Raw genomic sequence first — 22,038 nt, 5'->3', positions numbered from 1 at the left:
TGGCTCATCAAATGCAGGGACACTGAAAGTGAAAATCTGGGATCAGAGTGAACTTAATTGACCAGGGAAATCTAGAGTGATGAATAGCAGATGAAATCAGAGGTCTTCTAACTTGTTTTACAGGCTTAATTGCAGATTTTTAGTACCACGCTAGTAAGGTTTGCTTGGGCATTTAAGAGTTGGGGTGTGGTGGGGTGGAATGCACATACGATATACAAATAAGCATGTTACTTTTTTTTTTTTTCCTATTCTTGACCCCTGGGGCTATAGGGTGAGGTTACAATGTTCAGCCTACACCTCTGCTAGTTGGAATTCTAGAATTTTCCAGCACCATGGAGACATCCGTACGAAAAGCACTGATAGGCCAACTATCTGCCTTTTGTAAAATTCCTCACTTAGAATTACTTGTTTTTGAAGTTACTAGATCAGTATCTGCCCTTGCTCCTAAGTGTGTGCAATACACTTGCCGCATCCCTGCTCCCTAGCATATGGCAAAGTCCCTGATGGAAGTAAGCGATAAAGATTTTAAAATCAGAATCCTGTTTGCCCCATTTGTCACTAAGTCATTCATATGCAACTTTAACTCTCAAGTTCAAGTCAGCTAGATGACACCGATAAAATCGGAAAGCCATGTCGTTCATGTTTTTGATATTTCAAGATGTTTTGTGGTCAGGTTCTTATGTTTTGGCTTTCATATAGACACGTGTTTATGATTCCACTTTTCTGAGCATTAGTTTTCTCCATCTCAGAATAGATTTGATAATACCAGGCTGTTACGGAGCAGGAAAGCACTGTAATTAAGAGTGATAGCCTGGATTTAAATAATGACACCATCACATGTTACTTGTGAAATCTTTGGGCAAAGAACTCAATCTTACTAAGCCTCAGTTTCCTAATCCATAAATGGGGATGATCATACCTACTAAGTAGGGTCTTTGCAAGGATAAAATAAAATAACCCATTAAAAACCCTTACCGTAATGCCGGGAACCTAGTGAGAGCTCAATAAATGTTAGTTATTGTTATTGTGACTCATAGAGTTTTAGGGATTAAAGAGATAATTCTATTGAAAACACATAGCATCCTGCCTGGGACCTAGTAAGCACTCAGAAAGTGTTGGCTATTGATATTATTTCCAAATACAGTCATGATTTCACTGTGCAAACCAAAGTTAGAGTAATTCATTCGTTTTGTTCCATCTCTTCTATGGCAGCCTTGATCTGTGGTTTAAATCTCTCGTTGCTGTTTCACTTTGTATATTTCTCATCTTGCCTCCCTAGCCAGAGTGTAAACTCAGAGCTAGCAGCACAGTTTCTTGCATATGGTAGATGCTTACCCTACAGTTATTTTGATTTGGTTTATCGATTATTCTATTATTCTTAGCTTTTAGAAAATGTTTAAACTTTAGGTAAGATGGAAAGAACTATACTGCTTACCATGTCCAATCAAGGGATTGCTAAATCCATGGAAAGAAAGTGTCATCTGATTTCAGTGTAACTAGCTGAGAGTCAGTTCTGGCTCTTTGCTTTCTAGGACTGAGCTATGTTTAAATTATTACCATTATGTTTGTGAAAAATCATGGGAGGTCTTGCTAAAGTTCTGAGGGTTTTTTTTTGCTTTGTTTTGTCTTTTTAGGGCCACACCCATGGCATATGGAGGTTCCCAGGCTAGGGGCTGAATCAGAGCTGTAGCCACTGGTCTATGCCACAGCCACAGCAACATGAGATCTGAGCCTCATCTGTGACCTACACCACAGCTCACGGCAACACCGGATCCTTAACCCACTGAACGAGGCCAGGGGTTGAACCTGTGTCCTCATGGATGCTAGTCAGATTCATTTCTACTGAGCCACGATGGGGACTCCTGAGTATTTTTAATTTTTGTCTTATTTTGGTTTTTTAAACTGGAATCTTGGAGTTCCCATTTTGGCGCAATGGAAATGAACCTGACTAGTATCCATGAGGATGCAGGTTTGATCCCTGGCCTCACTCAGTGGGTTAAGGATCTGGCATTGTGTGAGCTGTGGTGTAGTTACAGACACAGCTGGGATCCCACATTGCTGTGGCTGTGATGTAGGCCAGCAGCTGTAGCTCTGACTTGACCCCTAGCCTGGGAACTTCCATATGCCATTGGTGTGGCTCTAAAAAGGAAAAAAAAAAATCCTATGTCAGGCTTTTCCCTTAGAAATTTCAACATCTGATTTAGAAATACTTAGATACTAGATATTTCCCCAAAGAAGACATATGGACGGCCAACAGCCTCGTGAAAAAATACTCAATATTGCTAATTATTAGAGAAAATGCAAATCAAAGCTGCAATGAGGTATCACCTCACACTGGTCAGAATGACCATCATTAATAAGTCTACAAATAAAAACGCTAGAGAGAGTGTGGAGAAAAGTGAACCCTACTACACGGTTATGGGAATGTAAATTGGTACAACCACTATGGAAAACGGTATGGAGGTTCTTCCAAAAACTGAATATAGAACTATCACGTGATCCAGTAATCCTACTCCTGGGCATGTATCTGCACAAAACTTTCATTCAAAAAGATACATGCAACTCTGTGTTCATTGCAGCACTATTCAAAATAGCCAGGACATGGAAACACTATTGCAGCACTATTCAAAATAGCCAGGACATGGAAACACTATTGCAGCACTATTCAAAATAGCCAGGACATGGAAACAACCTAAATGTCCATCCACGGGTGAACAGATTAAGAAGATGTGGCACATATACAAAATGGAATACTACTCAGCCATAAAAAGAACAAAGTGATGCTATTTGCAGCAACATGGATGGAATTAGAGAGTCTCATACTAAGTGAAGTAAGTCAGAAAGAGAAAGACAGATACCATATGATATCACATACATGTGGAATCTAAAATATGGCACAAATGAACCAATGTACAAAACAAAAGACTCGTGGGCATAGAGAACAGACTTGTGGTTGCCAAAGGTTGTGGGGGAGGGAGTGAGTGGACTGGGAGTTTGGGGTTAGTAGATGCAAACTATTACATTTAGAATGCATAAACAATGGGGTCCTACTATATCGCACAGAGAACTATATCCAATCACTTCTGATAGCACATGATAGATGATATGAGAAAAAGAATATATATGTATGTATATGTATATAACTAGGTCACTTTGCTGTACAACGAAATTGACAGAATATTATAATTCATCTACACTAAAAATAATAGTAAAATGAAATAAAAAGAAATATTTAGATACTTTTGAGTTGCTGTTTAGTTCACTCAATGAGTCTGAGTAAAGAATCCCTGCCTTAAATCCATCTTCCATACAATTATAGTGTGATCTTTCTAAAATGTCCCTCCTCTGCTTAAAACCCTTTGCGGCTCCCCTTCCTGAATGGGAGAAACTACAAGTTCCCTGGCCAAGGGCCAACAGCCTCATCCACTGACCCTTCCCACTTACTGCTACAGAAATCCCAAACTTCCTTTCTTCACATTGTTTTATTTTAGTCTTTGTACATTTTTATGCCTTTTTTTTTTTAATGCCTGAGTGACCCCTGCCTGTATTTGGTGACACTCCTCAAGGGAACTTGCTCTGACCTCCCTCCTTTGTTAAATTAACTGCCCCCCCATAGTACCTGATGCCTAAGCTCCTTCCCTAGAGCATTCCATATTATATTCATTCATTCAACAACTATTTCTTGACTATTTACTATGTGCCAGGTACTACTTCAGATACCCAAGCTATGTTGGTAAAACACAAAAATCTTTGCTTCTGTGGAGCTTACAATAAACAAAAAAGCAAACATACCCAATGTTAGATAGTATAGGTACAATAGAGATAACAGGATACAGGATATAGGGAGTTTCCAGAGAGGGTGTTACAGGAGTTACGATCTCTTTCTCTTTTTTCTTTCTTTCTTTCTTTTTTTTTTTTTTCCTGGCTGTGTTCATGGCCTCCAAAAGTTCCTGGGCCAGGGATCAAACTGGAGTAGTGATCTGAGCCACAGCAGTGACAATGCTGGATTCTTCACCTGCTGGGCCACCAAGGAGGAGTTACAGTCTTTTTTTTTTTTTGCCTTTTTTTGCCTTTTCTAGGGCTGCTTCCCATGGCATATGAAAGTTCCCACATATGGGAACTGTGGCCTATGCCAGAGCCAGAGCAACGTGGGATCCAAGCCGCGTCTGCAACCTACACCACAGCTCATGGCAACGCCAGATCCTTAATTGAGCAAGGCCAGGGATTGAACCCGAAACCTCATGGTTCCTAGTCGGATTCGTTAACTACTGCGCCACGACGGGAACTCCGAGTTACCGTCTTATATGGAACTCAATGGAAGGCCTCCCTCATAAGTGAGTCCAGACTAGACTCACTTTACTAGCAGTAAAGTTCATACGGGCAACCAGTCTTGTTCATCCATGGGTCCCTAGCACCAATAAATTGATTGGCACAGAGCAAATGCTCAATAGATGCTTGTTGAAATTAACAGGAGAAAAAAAAAATTGTTGCCTTAGAAATAAGGCTATTTCTTAGAGCTCTATGGATGCCAGTTATTATTACTTCCTTTCTTCTTTGTTTCCTTTCTTTTTTTCATTCTTAGCAGCACAGGATAGAGCAGCAAAAGAACTGAGTTTAGAGTTAAACAAACCTGGATTGCACCCCAGCTTTGCTGCTTACTAGCCTATAAACTCAGGCAAGTTATTTAACTTTTCTGAGCCTCAGGTTCCCTGTGTGTGGAATCATAATAGTCATCTTGTCTTTTCTATTCTGATGCTTAAATGATAGAACATAGGAAACACACTAAGAGTTCAAGAAAAGATATATTGGGTGCCATGTATGATCTACTCTTGGCTGGGTCTCGGTTACTTACATCTATTGCTCTTATTCTCTCATGACTAGCTTCCAATTTGAAGGGGAAAAGGAAGGAAACCTGAGGATTTTTAAAATCGGCAGGAAGAATACAGAAAAACCTGGGAGGCTCTGTGTGCTAGGACCCATGCTCAAGACCATCAGCTCTTTCCATTTATTTAACAAGAAAGCACACTTGCAGAGATCTCAATTCTTGTAGAAGGTAATGAGCAAACGCTAATTTCTGCCCTGGAAGTTACTGAGTCTATTCTCCTGAGCTCTCTGAGTTCGCAGATTCAATATACTTTGTAGCCAGTTAATGTTTTGAATGGGAAGCCTGCCAACACCATTAGGCTGAGAATTTGTTGTGACCTTGACCCTCTTTCCACCTCAGAGCATGCGAAGGGGAATCGTGGTGGCTTGGAAACTCATAGCACATTTTTGGAAATCTGACTAAGAATTCCTCAAAACAGTCTGACATGGAGGTTTTCTGTGGTGAGAATCTTGGCCTGCAAGTACCGTGAGGCGGTCTCTCATTGAAGGGGCTTTGTACCTTCCAAAATATGGAAGAGCAGCCAGCTGAGGAATCTCGGTCCATTCTTCTTTAGCAGTCAAGGCACAGTATTGTTAGTGCTACTCTTTGCACGGAGTGAGTGATTCGTGGATATTTCCTAATTCTTTCAGTTCTTTCATGCAACATTTCTTGGGTTTCTACTTTGGGCCTAGAGATGTGCTTGACAATGTGGCAATGCAAAAGGCCATCGCGGTCCCTGATGGGTGATTCTGCTGTAGGAAGCTATGGGCCACACTTTGAGAAACATTCAGATGGAGAAAACAAACCTATAAATGCACGATTACAAGGCTACATGTTGGAGTTCCCGTCGTGGCGCAGTGGTTAACGAATCCGACTAGGAACCATGAGGTTGCAGGTTCGATCCCTGGCCTTGCTCAGTGGGTTGAGGATCCAGCATTGCTGTGAGCTGTGGTGTAGGTTGCAGATGTGGCTCGGATCCTGTGTTTCTGTGGCTCTGGTGTACGCTGGTGGCTATAGCTCTGATTCGACCCCTAGCCTGGGAATCTCCATATGCCGTGGGGGTGGAATCTCCATATGCCGTGGGAGCGGCCCTTGAAGAGGCAGAAAAAAAAACAAAAAACAAGGCTGCATGTTAAGTGCTGGAGCTTATGAAGCAGAAACAGATAATGAACAAGTGCCTAACCTGGTCACAAGCAAGGAATCCAGGGGTCTCCAGGGGAGAAGCTTAAGCTCTCAGATACCTTTCAGGGTGGTCTCTGGTCTTCTAGGGACAGGTGTGGTGGACTTACTTACCAGTCTTTTCCTCATTTTGTAGTTCAAATAGCTGCAGAGTCAATAGTGTCCTCTCTGTAAGAAGGGATGATTGAACTTGATCCTTAGAGTTCCATCGAGACAAAGGGGAGAAAAAAGTCTGTTATTAATAGAACATGTAGACTTGAACTGCAATGGGAAAGGTCTAAAATCAATTCTCAGTGTGGGGACGGTCTCTCACAAGCCACATTTCTCTGTACTCCACTCTCTCTTCACCGTTTGACTTTCTTAGCTCCTTTTAATGTTTAGCTCCCTCCTTGCTTCAGCTTGCAGAATCATATTCATGATTTATTGGGTGCTTCTATGTACCAGGTACTATGCTAAGTGCTTTATGTGCCTTTTCTCAAAAACTTTGGGTATTACTGTATGTATAGTACAGATGAAGAAACTGAAGCTAAGAGAAGTTAAGGTTTACAGAGATGATGCGGCTAATAAGTACTGTCCTTGAGATCCAAACCCAGGTTTTCTGATTCTAAAATCCATGTCCTTAGCTATCTTGCTATATGGGTGCTTGTGCCTGCATGCATGCATGCGTGTGTGTACACGTGCGCACATGCGTACACATACACACAGAGCTATATATACAACTTTTCAAGAACGAAAATTTGCTTGACCCAGCTCACCTTTTTGCTATGCCTTGAGTGCTATAGATTGGCTATCTGATTTTATAAGCTCACTTAGGTCTAATCAGCTGCCCCTGAAAGCAATCAATTGATGCTGAGAGGAGTTGATGGTAGGGCAATTAAACTTACATGCACTGGAGACATTAAGGAGTAGTTTATCAGGCAACAAACTTTTATTGGTTTATCTACCAATATATATGTGTGTAGTCATTTGTATCCAACACCAGACGAGTAGCTCAGAGCTTGCCATTTGAAGACCCAGGTTTGCACACTGGCACTGCCATTTAAAAGTTGTATTACCAAGAGTTCCCATTGTGATGCATCAGAAACAAATCCGACTAGGAACCGTGAGGTTGTGGGTTCAATCCCTGGCCTTGCTCAGTGGGTTACGGATCTGGTGTTGCCGTGAGCTGTGGTGTAAGTCACCGGTATGGCTTGGATCCTGCATTGCTGTGGCTGTGGTATAGTCCAGCAGCTGCAGCTTTGATTTGACACCTAGCCTGGTAATCTCCATATGCTGCAAGTGCAGCCCTAAAAAGCAATAATAATAATAATGATAATAATAAAAACAAAAGTTGTATTACCTTGGACAAATGATTTTATTTTTCTAGGATTTTTCCTGTTGGTGACCGAGGAAAAGCACAGGGTCCTTCCTGATTATTGAGACTCTATTGAGTGTAGGAAGGGGGCTAAACACTAGAGAACCCAGATGAGTGAGTTACCACCTTGGGGAGCTTATTTGCAGTTCACAAAACTTATGGTGGGGAGGGTCTGTAAAATGCATACTTCAAGACCCAGCCACCTCCTGAGATTCTGTTTCAGTGGACCTGAGGTAGAGCACAGGATTTGCACTGTATTGAGAGCATCCTGGGAGTTCCCACTGTGGCACAGTGGAAACGAATCCAACTAGTATCCATGAGGACTCGGGTTCTATCCCTGGCCTCGCTCAGTGGGTTAAGGATCTGGCATTGCAGTGAGCTGTGGTATATGTCACAGAGGTGGCTCAGATGTGGCACTGCTGTGGCTGTTGCCAGATTCGACCCCTAGCCTGGGAACTTCCATAGACTGCACCTGCGGCCATAAAAGAAAAAAAAAAAAAAAGCGCATCCTAAGGCTCCAGGTAATGGCGACCTAATGAGAAGCAATAGGATGGAGAAAACAGGACTTTTCAATGGATAATCAGTGAGCGCTAAGAGAGGACTGCAGAGCTGGGAAAACCAAAAGAGCAATCAATTCTGTGGGGTCTGGTGTCAGAGACCGCTTCACAGAGGTGAGGTTCAGCTCAGTAGGGGCTTGTCAGGTGGGGAGAAGGGAAGGGCTTTCAGCACCACCAGCAAAGGTGTTTTCTGAGGGTGTTGAGGATTTGGGGGCATAGTGGCTTCAATAAGGCCAAAAAGGCAGATAAGCCAGAGCACAGAGACTTGTTCGCTGTGTTTCTCTCTGATGGAGCATTGGAAACGTTTAGGTTAGTGAGAGACCCATTCAGATTTAACTTTTAGAAATGTGATTATGGAGTTCTTCAGGGGCTTAGTAATTAAGGATTTGGCAATGTCACTGCTCTGGCTCAGGTTCCATTCCTGGCCCAGGAACTTCCACATGCCACAGGCACAGTTAAAAAAAAAAAAAAATTAGAAGAAGAAGAAAAAAAAGAAAGAAATGTGACTTTGTTTTTGTTTGTTATTACTTTGGCTGTGTCCATGGTATGCAGAAGTTCCTGGCCCAGGGATTGACCCCTGCCATAGCAGTGACCCAAGTTACTGCAGTGATATCTGATCTGTAACCTACTGAGCTACCAGGGAACACCTAGAGAGGTGATTTTGGTTTCAGCATGGAGCACAGAAGGATGGGGGTGTGGTGGACTGCGTGAAGACCAGAGCCTGTAGCCATAACACAGGTTGGCCGTGATAAGGAGCTGCAGTCAGCCAATGGGATACAGATGGAGAGCAGAGGATGGATAAGTGAGATATACAGGGAGTGGATGTAGGAAGGGAGGTATCTAGTTTGGAGAGGGGGTGACATCCACCCAGATTTGTGGTGGTGTATCGATTTAGGTGGAAAGCAGGAGAAATCTAAAATGAGTTTGAATTCAAGTATATCTAGTAGAGAAGTCAACAAGCAGCTGGAATTTGGGAAATCCCTCTGAAACGGTAGATAGAGTTTTGTTTAGAAGTTTGCAACATTCTGATGTTGTGGTGATAACTGAAGGCATGAGCATTCTCAAAAAAAAAAAAAAAAGAAGAAGAAGAAGAAGACATAGAATCCCAAGAAGTAGGACTCCAGGAAGTAACTGTACAAAGCGTATGGGCGAAGATGGAGAAACCATTTTGAAGTCGTTTCAGAAGGATGGATTTGAGATGTGTGACAATTTTCGTTATAGTAAACTTGAAGAGCCAAAGATCAATAATGTTAGCTGCCATTTATCACTTTTGTTTTTTGTTTTTCTCTTCCACTTACCACATAGACTAGCATGTTTCCTATCACTAATTAATTATTATGGGCAACGGTCTAACAATAAAAAATAGAAGTTATAGGGTCATCTTGCTACCAAATGTCGGTTCAACTCTGGGATAGAAGACAACAGATAGATTTCTTTTGATCCCATCATGAATTCAAGGATCATTTTTTACAGACTCTACTTTGTGCTTGGTACCGAGTGAAGGGTGGATGATGGAGAGGTGGACTGGTCCTTGCCCTCAATAAGCTTGTCTTTGTTCCAGGATGTGTTATGTAACATGAGCACTGCAGATAATAAATGATGGTGTTCCAAGAGTCCCCTGTGCATCTCTCAAAGGGGCCTGGAATGGAGAGTAACAAAATGAAAAACGCATCGTATAGCAGAGACCACACAGACTGGGGAATTCAGAACTAAGAAACAATCACTAGACAAAAGGGACCAGGGAAAGCTTACAGAAGGTGAGTTTTTAATACAATGTAGTCAGAACAGTACAGCAGAAGGTTTTGCTGTAAAGTGAAGAGAACACCAAATTCAGGTTTGAATCCTGCTATGGCTCTGGAGGTAGCCTTCATCTTCCTGGAGGTAGCCTTCATCTTCCTGGAGGTGGCTGTGTCCTCTAGGAACCCACCAGCAGGAACCTAATGAAGCTTGGAAGGATATCGGTTTTACCACCCCCATCTCCCAGCCCATCCGCTTGTTCTAGGTGCTTCCAACAGGTGATTTCTCTGAGAGCCTGGGCCAGGAGTGAGAAGGTGCCAAGTACTCTGCCTTCCCATGTTTCAGAGGAGAGATTGTGGGGCAAATTCCACCTCAATAGTTTTGTGGGGGTTTGTTTGTTTGTTTGTTTGTTTGTTTTTGCTGTTGATGGGATCCAGTGGTTCATTTCCAAAGAGAGCCTGAAAAAACTCTGTCCTATTTAAGAGCAAGAGCCTCGGATCTGCTTAAATTCTGGATTTGCTTCTTATCCCCTGGGTGACCTTCGGCAATTTATTCCACCTCTCTAAGCCTCGGTCTTTGTTGCCTAAAATTTTGGGATAAAGATACGTACCTCACAGGGATGTGGTGGGGATTAAGGGATAATGTATACAAACCCCAGAGCACTGAGCCGGGCACACAGTAGTTGGTTAAAAAAAAAAAAAAGAAAAAAAAATCTGCTGATCCAACGATTGCTAGCTATTGTTATTAATAACATCGAAGAAAAGCAGGGAACGCACAAAAACGCCAGTCTCCTCCTTTCCCAATCTCTGCCAGGCAGAAAGCCAGCGTCCTAGAACTTAAAGGGACTTTCGATGGGTGGGATCTTGAGCGGGTGGGACCCCAGAGTCCCTCGCGTGAGGGCGGAGGCGGAGGGAGGCGGTGAGAGCCGGGGTGGGTGGCGGTCCCGGGCGACCAGAAGGCCCCAGTGACCCCCGACCCGGGCTGGGCTGGTACCCAAGCCGAGAGCCTGCCCTAGGGCCCGCGGTGTCTCGAGGGGCCGGTTCTGAGGCGGGAGCGAGGGAGAGAGAGGAGGGGCGACCGGGGAATGTCCCCGCCTCTCTCCCTGCTTCCATAAATCACCGCAGCCGCGGCGGCGGCCGCGCCGGGAAGTGCACGGAGCCGGAGCGCAGCGTGGTGGCACCAGACACCTCCCTTTCCCCAGCCGCTGGCTTTCTTTCTTCAGTGTTTTTTTTTTCTTTCTTTTTTTTTTTTTTTTTTAAACCTCCCCCTCTCCCTCCTCGCTCGGGTGGCTGCCTCTGCCTCGCAGCGCGATCGCCGCTCCTCCTCCGCGGGTGCAGCCGCCCGCCCTCGCCGCCGCCTCGCTCGGCCGGAACCCGCGGGAAGCGAAAGCTCGGCGGCTTCGCCTTGTCAGCCCCGCGGCCGCGCACCGGGTGCAGACGCCGCGGCTCTCCCCGTCTCCCTCCACCCCGCGGGGGCCGCGCCGGCGCCGGGGTCCCGGGGACGACTGGGGCAGCCGCTTCCTCTCCGGCCGCGGCCGCGGGAGCCCGGCGATGGTGGCCGCCCGCGCTCCCGCGCCGTAGCCGGGCGCCCCCTAAGTTTGGGAGCCGCCGCGGCGCGGGGAGGCGACTGCAGAAGGGCGAGAAAGTTTTACGGGGTGCGCCGAGCGGGCCCTGGGCGCACCTCCCGGGGCTCCCTCCCCGCTTCTCGGTGCCTGGAGCCCGTCGGCGGGGAGTGGGGGAGGCGGCATGGCCCGTGAGCCGGAGGAAGAGGAGGCGGCGGGGGCCGCTGCCCTGGCCCGCGGGGGTCGGGGCTCGCTCGGCCGGGTTGGGGCGCGGCGGCCGCCCCTCTGGCTGCTCTGCTTGGCGGCAGGCTGGCTGTTGGGCGCCGGGGCCGACGCCGACTTCTCCATCCTGGACGAGGCGCAAGTGCTGGCGAGCCAGATGCGGAGGCTGGCGGCGGAGGAGCTGGGGGTTGTCACCATGCAGGTAAGGGCCCCCCTTCGCGCCCACGAACTTGCCAGGTATCCTGTCTGTCCCCGCGCAGAACCCGGTCCCACCCCCAGTCCTGGTCCCCTTGAGTGCTCACCAACGTCGCTGGCATGCCCAGAGCCCCCTTTTCTTGTACACCTCTGCCCTCTCCACGGACCCCTGACTACACATCAACTTCTCTTACAGGCACTTGGGCCCCCTTCTTTTTCTCCTCTCCAGAAGCCCCTGCCCTTTGCACCGCACCCACTTTCCCCGCCCCCCCGGCACAGCTCCATGATCTCGACAGGATTCTCGGGTTCCCTCACACCTCTCTTACTAATTTGCACGAATTACCCCGCCGTCTTGTGTTACCCCGTCACCCCTGCAAACTCCCCTTCCCTCTTTGTGTTCCCATCCCTGGGCAGACGGCCCCGCCTGGCTCAGACGACCTTCTTTCCCCTTGACCACCTCCTCGGGTCCCCCGACCGAGGCCCACCGATGGGCACCGAGAGGGAAGGCACCGCCGCGTGCGCAGCTGCTCCAGGGCCACCTGGGTCCCGGCGGAGCGGCCGGGGGCGTGGACTCCGGGCTCCCTTTCCCGGCCCGGGTGCCCTGGGGGAGGGGCTGGCTTGGCAGACTCCGGGTAGATTTGCAGACTCGTCCCGCGTGGGGGACTTCTTTGGTGCTTTCCGCTGTTGCTGCTGTCGGTTGCGGGCTGTCCGCTCTCTTTTTTTGTTGTGTGTATGCCTTTTGGCGGGGAGGAAAAAGGGAGCATCGTGGCTAAGAGTCGCCTTTCTCTAAATTGTTTACCAGGTCCGTCCTCCCCAGGAGAGGAAGAGGGGGGGCTAAGGAAAGACTGCCCGAGGCTAGTAAGGCATCCTGAAGATGTTACTCTTAAGAACAGTAGTAAAAAAAAAAAAAAAAAAATGGCTAAATAGCAACCACCTGGAGATTCCATCGCGCCCTTTTTTTAACCTCCTTGGCCGGAAAGGCCCGCTCCATTAGGAGGAGAGGCAGCGAAGACATCCCGAGTCTGAAACCTTTGCTCTGTCTCATCCTCTTGCCTATTCTAACCGCAATAATGGTGATGAATGTGGTCTTCGAAAGAGCGACGTTTCCAGGAATGTGTTCTTGGAATAGGTTTCTGATTTCGAGTCTATGGTGACCACCCTTCTACCTCCCACCGCGAGAGGTGTTTTAAGTCACTTGGGATTCAGGTTTCTGATTTTTTTTTTTTTAAACCTCCCTCCCTCATCCCCCACCCACCACCCGAGTCCCTTCCCAGCATGATAGCGCCGTTCCAAGGACTTTTACCACTGTAGTAAAGGATGATTGGTTTTCTGTTTTTGTTGAGGAGCGAAGCGAGGTTCAAGAGTGGATGGTTAGCCTGAAAGAGAATTCTGTGTTTATTTGTAGACACCGGCCCTGAAGTGCCATAGAGTCTGATTCTTCTTCATTTGCATAACAGTGGACAAGCTTTTCAGATAGGTCATTTAACTTTTCTTTGCAGATCTTTTAGATCCAGATTAAGCTATAATTTTTTCCATATGCCGTTTCTGATTTCTGGTGTTTGCTGACAGAGTTCTTAGGAGTGAAGTGACTTTTAGAGGAAATGACACTAAAATGTTAAGAAAAAACTAGGATTCTTTTTTTTTTTTTTTCCCCACTGATGACTGTTTAGTTAAGGGCACAAACAATTGTGTATTTGCATAGAGACCGTCTTTGAATAAAGGGAATTTAATACATTTGCAGTTTTGGACTGTGCTTGTAAGATTAGTAGATATTACCTTCATCCCATTATCAGTCTGGACAAGAGACTTGAGGGTGCCCCCCACCCCATCTTCCTATAAGCTTAGGACCAGCTTTTTCTAAGATGCCGACAGTAGTTTTACTGTTTCTCACCCGATCCTTGACAAAAGGTGAAATCGGATCCCAACACATTGTCATTCAGGTAGGGATCCAAAGCAAATGTAGTTTTAAAAGGCTTCCCTGGTGAAAAAGAGACACTTTAGAAAAAAAAGCTCTGAGCAGTGGGGGGTTTGTGCCCAAATGGCCCTTTATCTCCTCCCAACTGGCCTCTTTCTAACACCTTTGCAACCTCATTGTGGTAACTGGCCTCCTGGGGACAGGGTTTTGTCTGGCAAAATGTGAAGTGGCTTCTCTCCTTTTTTGAAAGGAGCAGCACTTACTGTATTTAAATTCCTCTTCTCGAGCCTTACATTGATCTGCCACTTGCCTCCATCTGGGAAAATTGGGGAGAGTTTTTTAATTTTGTTAGACTGCCAGCTTTTCAGGGGAAGGAACACTTATAAAATAACATCTAAGGCAGGTTAGATTTCTGGCCCCCAGAACAAAGGTTGCGAGCCTTACATTTTCCTCTATAAACCTCTGGGAGTTGCTCAATGGGCCTGAAACTATGTGGGTTTAGTTGCCTAAAGTGCAGATTATGCAGTCCCCCCCTTGTGACATGCTGGATTTTATAGCTGTGGTGCTAGTCTGTTGCTCAGAGGTAGGTAGACTCCTTTGGGCGTTAAGGTGAGCAGGGTCAGACGTCCATCCTAGATACGAGGGGGTTGGAAAGAGATGAGGTCTCTTTGCAGGAAAAGAATGGCCTCCCTCGATTAAAGGATTGACTCCTTTCACTTGACCTTGGCGTTTCCAGCACAGGGCAGACCTTTCAGGACAGCATCCTCTTTGACAAGAAACTTTGCACAGGTCCATTTAGACATTAAAAGCCTATTCCCAGACTTTTAAGTTGCTGCTGCCGAAATTCTCCAAAGACCGCTTTTAATTTTGAGAAATTGCAAAAGCAGCTCCCAAAGGAGGCCTGTCGCCGCCTCTCGAATGGCAGCCCATACCGCTCACAGGAGGTCGCAAGGAGTAATTTTACAAAAACAAAACCCAAGCCTTCTTTCAGCACCGTACTTTTCCCATGGCATCGTTTTTTGTGCTTGCTGAGAGAGAAGACAATTTGAAAAGCGGTCTATCTTAAAGATCTCAGAAAGGTTTTTCTCATGGAGGCTTGCCTGCTCATGTTTTTTTGGATGGGATGGTTCCTTTTTAGGAATGGACAAAATTAAAAAAAAAAAAAATCTCTAAATGATTTACATCACCTAATTTTGCCAGTGCCCTGGGAAAGCCGCCACTGAATACTGCCCCCCTGGCAGCAGACCTCATACATCATGGGTAAAAGTCAAAAACCTAATCATCATCTCCTCAGGGGTCTGGTGGAGTGAAGCCATTGACATTGAGATCTGGGGAGCAGAGTGGCTGTGTCCTGGGAGCCTTGGCTCTGCTTTTTCATTCATGCCACAATTTTTTTTTTTTCCCCCTAGTCAAGGCACTCATGGAATGAAAAGAAACTCCATGTTGGGTAGTTGGCAACCTGGGTTCCAGCTCAGCCACTTTAGAAGTCAGGGGAGGTTTATCTGCAAAACTGGAGATGAGCGATTTCTTCCTGAAGATTTGCACCGTGGGCTTCGTGGAAATACTGTGGGTGAGGGTCCCTGTTGGTGTGAAGCTGGCGCCGGGGACTTGTGATAGATGTAGGTAGTTGTTCTTAAGAGGGGAAATAGTCATTGAAAGCTGACTGGGCACAGAGCTCTATGGCAGGCAGGTGTTTGGGGGAGTTACAAGGAGGTGTAACAGCCACAGCCCCTTCAGGAGTTTTCCATTTGGAGGAGGAGGTACGATGGCACAGGTAAAACAGCTAAGCAACAATGCCTGCTTGTTAGAAGGCATATCTGGCTCTGGGAGCCATTTCACCAGGCACTTATAGGGCCCATTTAACATTATATGACAATACAGGCTTCCTAACAGCAAGGGCCTGGCTTACGGCCAGGGTACCCGCCTTGATGTGAGCTCTCACTCAGCTCGGCTGGGCTGGGCATAGCCCCTGTGAACTTGGCAGGCATGCCAGCAGGTTGGTCAGACAGCTGCTCTATGAGGCCTGGTTGCTGGGGTGGGGGTATGGGGGGGAAAGGGGGAGGGTCCTTCCTGTAGAGGCAGAAGAAATATCACAAGCACAAACTAGAGCTTCAGCTCCAATGGAAGAAAGCAGCAGCCAGGACAGATGTGACTTCAGGAACTGAAGGGCCCAGTAGGGGTGAGGCATTGACTGAAAATAGAGGTCAGTGTTGTCCATAGTGGCCGAGGCTGCATGTGAGAGGGGAGGCCTTCTTTGTGGGCCCTGGAACAAGTGTTACCTAAGTTCATGGTTCATCTTTGCGTCCATTCAACAAACTCTGGGGGAGGCTTCTCTTCCACGAGGAGCCCTGGGTTAGGCTACGCTGGGGATACAAGCTAAATAAGGCCTGGTCCATGCCTGGAAGCTCTCAACGAATGCCGCAGACAGATACAAAAGGAGGTGCTGTGTTATGGGGGTTAGTGAGAGGTGCAGAGGTGATGGAAAGCAGTGGGCTGGAGTTCCCGTTGTGGCTCAGTGGGTTAAGAACCCTACTAGTATCCATGTGAATGCAGATTCATTCCCTGGCCTTGCTCAGTGGGTTGAAGGATCCGGTGTTGCTGTGAGCTGTGGTATAGGTCGCAGACCGGCTTTGATCTGATGTGGCTGTGGCTGTGGCGTAGTCTGGCAACTGCAGCTCTGATTTGACCCCTAGCCTGGGAACCTCCATATGCCATGAGTGTGGCCCTAAAAAAGACAAAAAAAAAAAAAAAAAGCAGGCAAGCAGTGGGCTGGTGATACATTGGAATGAGGAATAGGGCATCATGAAAGTACAGAGGAGGGCTTCCCCAGTGAACTGTGTGCACACAGAGGCGAGTCCTGAGAGGAGCAGCAGCCTCCAACATGAAGAGGAGAACCAGATCTGGGAGTTCCCCTAGTGGCGCAGTGGTTAACGAATCCGACTAGGAACCATGAGGTTGCGGGTTGCATCCCTGGCCTTGCTCAGAGGGTTAAGGATCCGTGTTGCCGTGAGCTGTGGTGTAGGTTGCAGACGAGGCTTGGATCGCACGTTGCTGTGGCTCTGGTGTAGGCCGGTGGCTACAGCTCTGATTAGACCCCTAGCCTGGGAACCTCTATATGCCCAAGAAAATGGCAAAAAGACAAAAAAAAAAAAAAAAAGAGTAACCAGATCAGCACTTCACCAGACATTTCTACTGCCCTTTGGTGATACTGGACAGGGTAGTTGGCATATCTTTTTGTTTGTTTGTTTTTGTCTTTTTTGTTTTTGTTTTTGTTGCTATTTCTTGGGCCGCTCCCATGGCATATGGAGGTTCCCAGGCTAGGGGTCTAATCGGAGCTGCAGCCACCGGCCTACGCCAGAGCCACAGCAACGTGGGATCCAAGCCTCGTCTGCAACCTACACCACAGCTCACGGAAACGCCGGATCGTTAACCCACTGAGCAAGGGCGGGGACCGAACCCGCGACCTCATGGTTCCTAGTCGGATTCGTTAACCACTGCGCCACGACGGGAACTCCTAGTTGGCATATCTTAACGCCTGAATAGGGGGGTAGCTGTGACTCTTATACTTCTATGTTGAGCCCCATGTCTTATTTCTCTGGCCATCACACCTAGAGCTTCTGTGGGTGTTGGACACAAACGTCTCAGTGGCTCTGGTATAACTGTGTGCTGATTTGCAGTTGGGTTTAGGTAAGATGTGCATTTGCCCCTTCATCCCATCCATCATACCAGGCATGGCATGTTTTAACGTTGATTCGCATGTGTACGTAGGCAATCGAGAATGTTTTAGGGAAGAAAAAAAAAAAATCACCTGTAGGTGCAGATAATGCTGTTTGAGTTGATGCCACATATGCGATATAAGCTCCGGGGAGAAAACCGAGGCCTTCACCTCTGAGATGGAACATTTGGAGTAGAAGAAAACTGACCGTCGGTGGGTGACTCTGAGTTGAACTTGGTAAGAACAGAGTGCAAGGAAGGCATGTGGAATCCCTGCTGTTGGGCCACCCCTGGTGTGCTTCGGACTTCCTCCCCTTCCTCTCTGCTAATACTTGTCTTTGCTGGCATCGTTGCCAGTGCTTAGGTTTCTCCTACCAATTGGACTTAAGTCTGGAGGTCTTGGGGGAGGGGAAGGAGATGGTTTTACACATTATAACTCAGTGCTATTTCTGGTTGCTGCTTGAAGAGTTCCTTCCTTGAGCTTAAGTGGCTGAGCAGACAGGAACCTTGTAGAACGCTGGAAGTTTGGTATTATGTGCAGCGGGATTTATTTTGAGTCTGCTTGAACCTGGCGTAAAAATGTTTTGGAAGCCAAAACATAAAGGGACAGCAGTTTTGACTCAGCTGGTTATTCACTAAGTAAGTTTCAGCATGTTAGCAAATTGCTCTGAACTTCAGTGCCGTCATGCTTCATTTAGTTAATGGAGGGAAATATCTTCTGACACAAGGTCTGACATGGGAACAGTCAGTAAACAGAAATAAATACGGGACAGCCTGTTTGGTGCCAGGGCACAGAACCTGGAAGGCAATACGCATGTAACTCTGGAGCCCTGAATGAAACAGAAAACTAATCGGTAGAACTTGCAGACTTTGGTGTGGTCAGTCCTCTGGCCCAGAGGTTACCAAAGTGTGCCGCATGGACCTCAGGGATGGGATGCAAAACCATCCTGTGGGGTTTATGAAGAAAATGGTAGGGCTGCTCTTCATAGTTACTTATTTACCCTTAAGCTTTTTTTAATACAAGGATTTGAAAAAATAATACAGAGGAAAAGAGAACAGCCCAGAATGCTCTTGGGGCGTTTGCTTGTGACTCAGCTGGTTGAGGATCTGGCATTGTCACCCAGTGGCTCTGCTTACTGCAGTGGTGTGGGTTCATTCCCTGGCCCAGGAACTTCCACATGTCACAGGTGTGGCCAAAAGAAAAAAAAAAAATGATCTCGTGGACAGACTGGTTTCATCTCTGCCTCTGCCTCCACCTACTCTTCCCCCTCTCCCCAGGTTATTTTGAAGCAATTTCAAATATCATACAATTTTATCCATGCATTTTTATTGCATCCTCATTTAATTTCTGCATTCATGTTCTTAATGTGCATAATATTGGTGCACTTGAATACAGAATTTGCAATCCATAGATACAAATATTCTGAAGGGCATCATTTTGTTCAGGCATTTTTTTTATAGTGACGTGCCAGAACAAAATGATGGCTTTGTCCCCTAGCCCTTTGCCAATGGTTGCAACCTCTACTCAGCAGCCTCCTTTGCATTCCAGATGTAAAGCCCAAGATTCTTTGGGGATGCTCCCCTGGGACCCTTTTTCTCTCCTGTGCACATGCCATCTGGCCCTCATTGCCATGCCTGGCTTTCCCCTCTAGGCTGTGTGACGTTCCTTGCTTTCTTAGTGGCTGGCCTTGTAGTCTGAGCACATGTGTGTGACTTATCCATCGTGGACTCCATCTTCTTCTTCTTCTTCTTCTTTTTTTTTTTTTTTTGTCTTTTTAGGGCCACACCTGCAGCACATGGAGGTTCCCAGGCTAGGGGCCAAATTGGAGCTGTAGTCTCTGGCCTACGCCACAGCCACAGCAACTCAGGATCTGAGCCATGTCTGCAACCTACACACCACAGCTCACAGCAACGCCGGATCCTTAACCCACTGAGCAAGGCCCTCATGGATGCTAGTCAGATTCATTTCCTCTGAGTCACGACGGGAACTCCAACTGCATCTTCTTACTCCTGCTTCCTTTTCCAGAGAAGGAAGGTGGGAGTGAGACAGAAACAAGGCCAAACAAGCTGGCAGAGGGGGTGGGGAGGGAGGGAGGTCGAAGTGGAAAAGCTGGAATATGTAATTATATAATATATAATGTATGACTGTCTTCTGATGAGTCCCTCGACAGATATGCAGATGCACTGGGTGCCTTGTTGGAGAATCCAGGCAGAGTGCCAGGGGAGTATGGGATGCCCAGGGCTTTCCTTCCAAGAGTTCACATCTTGCGTCTTATCAGGGAGGCTAAACCAACTTGAATGGGTTAAGGCACTGTAGAAAGAAATGCTTAAATATGGGATTAAGATGACACTCAAGGCTGGTAAGGCTAACATTTCCAGCCGTCAGTTAGAAACAGTGAGGCCGGCCTGGCATAGGTCAGTAGGGGACAGTGTCGGCTGTGTGTTGTAAATGGGAGGTCATGTGCCAGGGCTGAAGGGAGGCAGGTGCTACCAGCATCTCCAGCCACTACCCGCTATTCCCTCAGCTCTGGTTTTCAGAGCTGCTGGGTATCTGCATCCCCAGAGCAGCTGGGTATCTGAATCAAGATGAAACCTCTCACTTCTTAAGATGTTGGCAGCTAATTCAGATTCAAAACAAAACAAGACAAAACAAAAACACCATGTGGGCCAAGCCAAACATGTTTGTGGCCTGGATCAGGCCAGAGGCCCCCACTTTGCCGTGTCTGGATTAAGATTACTGAGTGCACTTCAAGAGGGGAAATCAGTGCTTGTGCGTCAAGATTTTGAGGAAGCAAGTTTCTGTATAATAGAAAAGAAAACTTCCTGATGGAAGAGTTTGAAATTGGATCGCTTTAGGAGACGAGCTCCCCGTCATCATAACTGTTTCAATAAGGAGTCATTGAATGGTTATTTGGTGCCAGGCATCATATTAGCTCTGAGATATCCATCAGTTCATTTCCAAGGCAATGAATGGTGTGAAAAAGGAGGTTCCAGATGCTTGGAGAAAGCGTGTCAGGGATGTTAACCCATCTGGGGGTGGAGAAGGATTCCGGAAGGCCTTTCAGCAAAAGTAGAAGGAATAGGAGTCGCTTAGTCAGAGAGCGGAGTTCCCGGAAGCCTCCTTTGTGATGGTACCTTCCAGAAATGGAAAGGTTTGGGTTTAGAGAGCTAGACGGGGAAAAAGGATACAGGAAGGGGTCAGAGAAGTAGAGAGACGTCAGGTTGTGGGGTTCTTTTGTGTCCGTGGAGACATACGGCTCGTAACAGAACACCCAGTTCACACTGCTCGAACCAGAAAGGAATGTACTTCCTTATGTGCTCGAACAGTCTGGGCCAGACCTTTGGGCAGGGCTAGAGTTGGGCTCAGACCATGTGGCCCTAGTCTGTTTCCCTCTGCAGGCCTCCTCTCCTAAACAGGCTCTCCCGCTTTGTCTCAGCATGGCTGGCAGTAGCTTACTGGTGTTTTGAGTTGGGAACTAGAAGCTGCTTGCATTTGGAGGAGATGTGCTCTGGGGAAGAGAGATTCTGAATCTGAAGAAAGTGGGAACTTGGTGTCTAGAAAGCTCAGCTGCATGATTTGAGAATGCAGGCACCACCTGCAGCCACCAGCTCCCAGGGTCTGCTCTGTGTCTAGGTCTGCCTCCCCCAGTCCTGTTCCAGGAGGGCCTGCTTTGCCTACTTCTGCCTGGCCTCTGACTTTGGCCCCCGGGGGGCTGCAGGTTCTCCCAGACCTGTCAGATCCACAGATCAGTGGGTACCATGAGAACTGGGAAGAAGCAGCGAGAAAGCCACATCTACTGCCCTCCTTTTACAGTGGGAAGTGGCTCTGGAGATCATACCAGTGGGCCGTGGTAGACTTCGAATTCAAGTCTTGGTTTTAGGACGCTTGCTTGTTTTGTTTTGTTTTGTTTTGTTTTTGAAAATTAATTATTGTTTAGGGCCGCACCTGCAGCATATGGAAGGTCCCAGGCTAGGGGTTGAATCAGAGCTGCAGCTGCTGGCCTACACCACAGCCACAGCCACACGGAATCTGAGCCACATTTGTGGCCTACGCCGCAGCTCACAGCAACGCTGGATCCTTAACTCACTGAGCGAGGCTGGGATGGAACTCTCATCCTTATGGTTCCTAGTTGGCTTCGTAACCTTCTGAGCCACAAACGGGGAACTCTAGGACTCTTGTTTTTTGACCTTTTCCACAGTACTATCCCAGGAGACCTCCATTTTTCCAAGAGAAGATTGCCTTAAAATGGAAAGGAAACTTAATTAAGAACTTTTACATTCCTCTTTTGAAAAAAAAAAAAAAAGTTGGCTTAGTTCTTTTATGGTTGAGAACATAAAGCTGATAGTCTAATTTGACAGCTGACTTTTTTTAAGTTGTTGTTGAAATACCAAGAAGTCAGCGAGCCTCTAAAGAAATACAAAAATTCTGAGACTTACCGCAATGATGTTAGATATTTTTAGATATTTTTAAATGAACAAGTTTAAGGGGTTAATAACTGTTTGTAATCATGATGCTGTACCACCCAAATCATTTTTTAATAAAAACGGGGAAGCATAAAAAGAAAATGAAACTTTCGGGGAGGAACAACTGTGGTTGTTTGGTATTTGTTTATGTAAAACTATAGGAGAAAATTCCACCTGTAATTTTCAGTCAGTGCTATTTTGGAATTGAATTTCAGGACTTCATGTCTCTTCCCTTCTTATTCAAATGTGAAGTTCTTTGTTTTGTGTGTGTGAAAA

At 46.7% G+C, this 22,038-nt stretch overlaps 1 protein-coding gene across 1 annotated transcript in view; it reads left to right on the top strand.

Annotated features, from left to right (window-relative positions):
• The first annotated feature begins 11,296 nt into the window (after nt 1-11,296).
• CACHD1 (cache domain containing 1) overlaps nt 11,297-22,038 on the top strand; it is a 234,174-nt gene continuing 223,432 nt past the window's right edge. Inside the window, exon 1 of the mRNA XM_047788785.1 lies at nt 11,297-11,676. Within this exon, the coding sequence (XP_047644741.1) occupies nt 11,437-11,676 (240 nt within the window). The 5' untranslated portion in view covers nt 11,297-11,436. The remainder of the gene's footprint in view (nt 11,677-22,038) is intronic.

The sequence above is a fragment of the Phacochoerus africanus genome, chromosome 8 (genome assembly GCF_016906955.1).
Source record: "Phacochoerus africanus isolate WHEZ1 chromosome 8, ROS_Pafr_v1, whole genome shotgun sequence".
Lineage (NCBI taxonomy): Eukaryota > Metazoa > Chordata > Mammalia > Artiodactyla > Suidae > Phacochoerus > Phacochoerus africanus.
The sequence above is the reverse complement of the archived record's forward strand: the minus strand, read 5'-3'. Positions and strand labels throughout refer to the sequence as shown.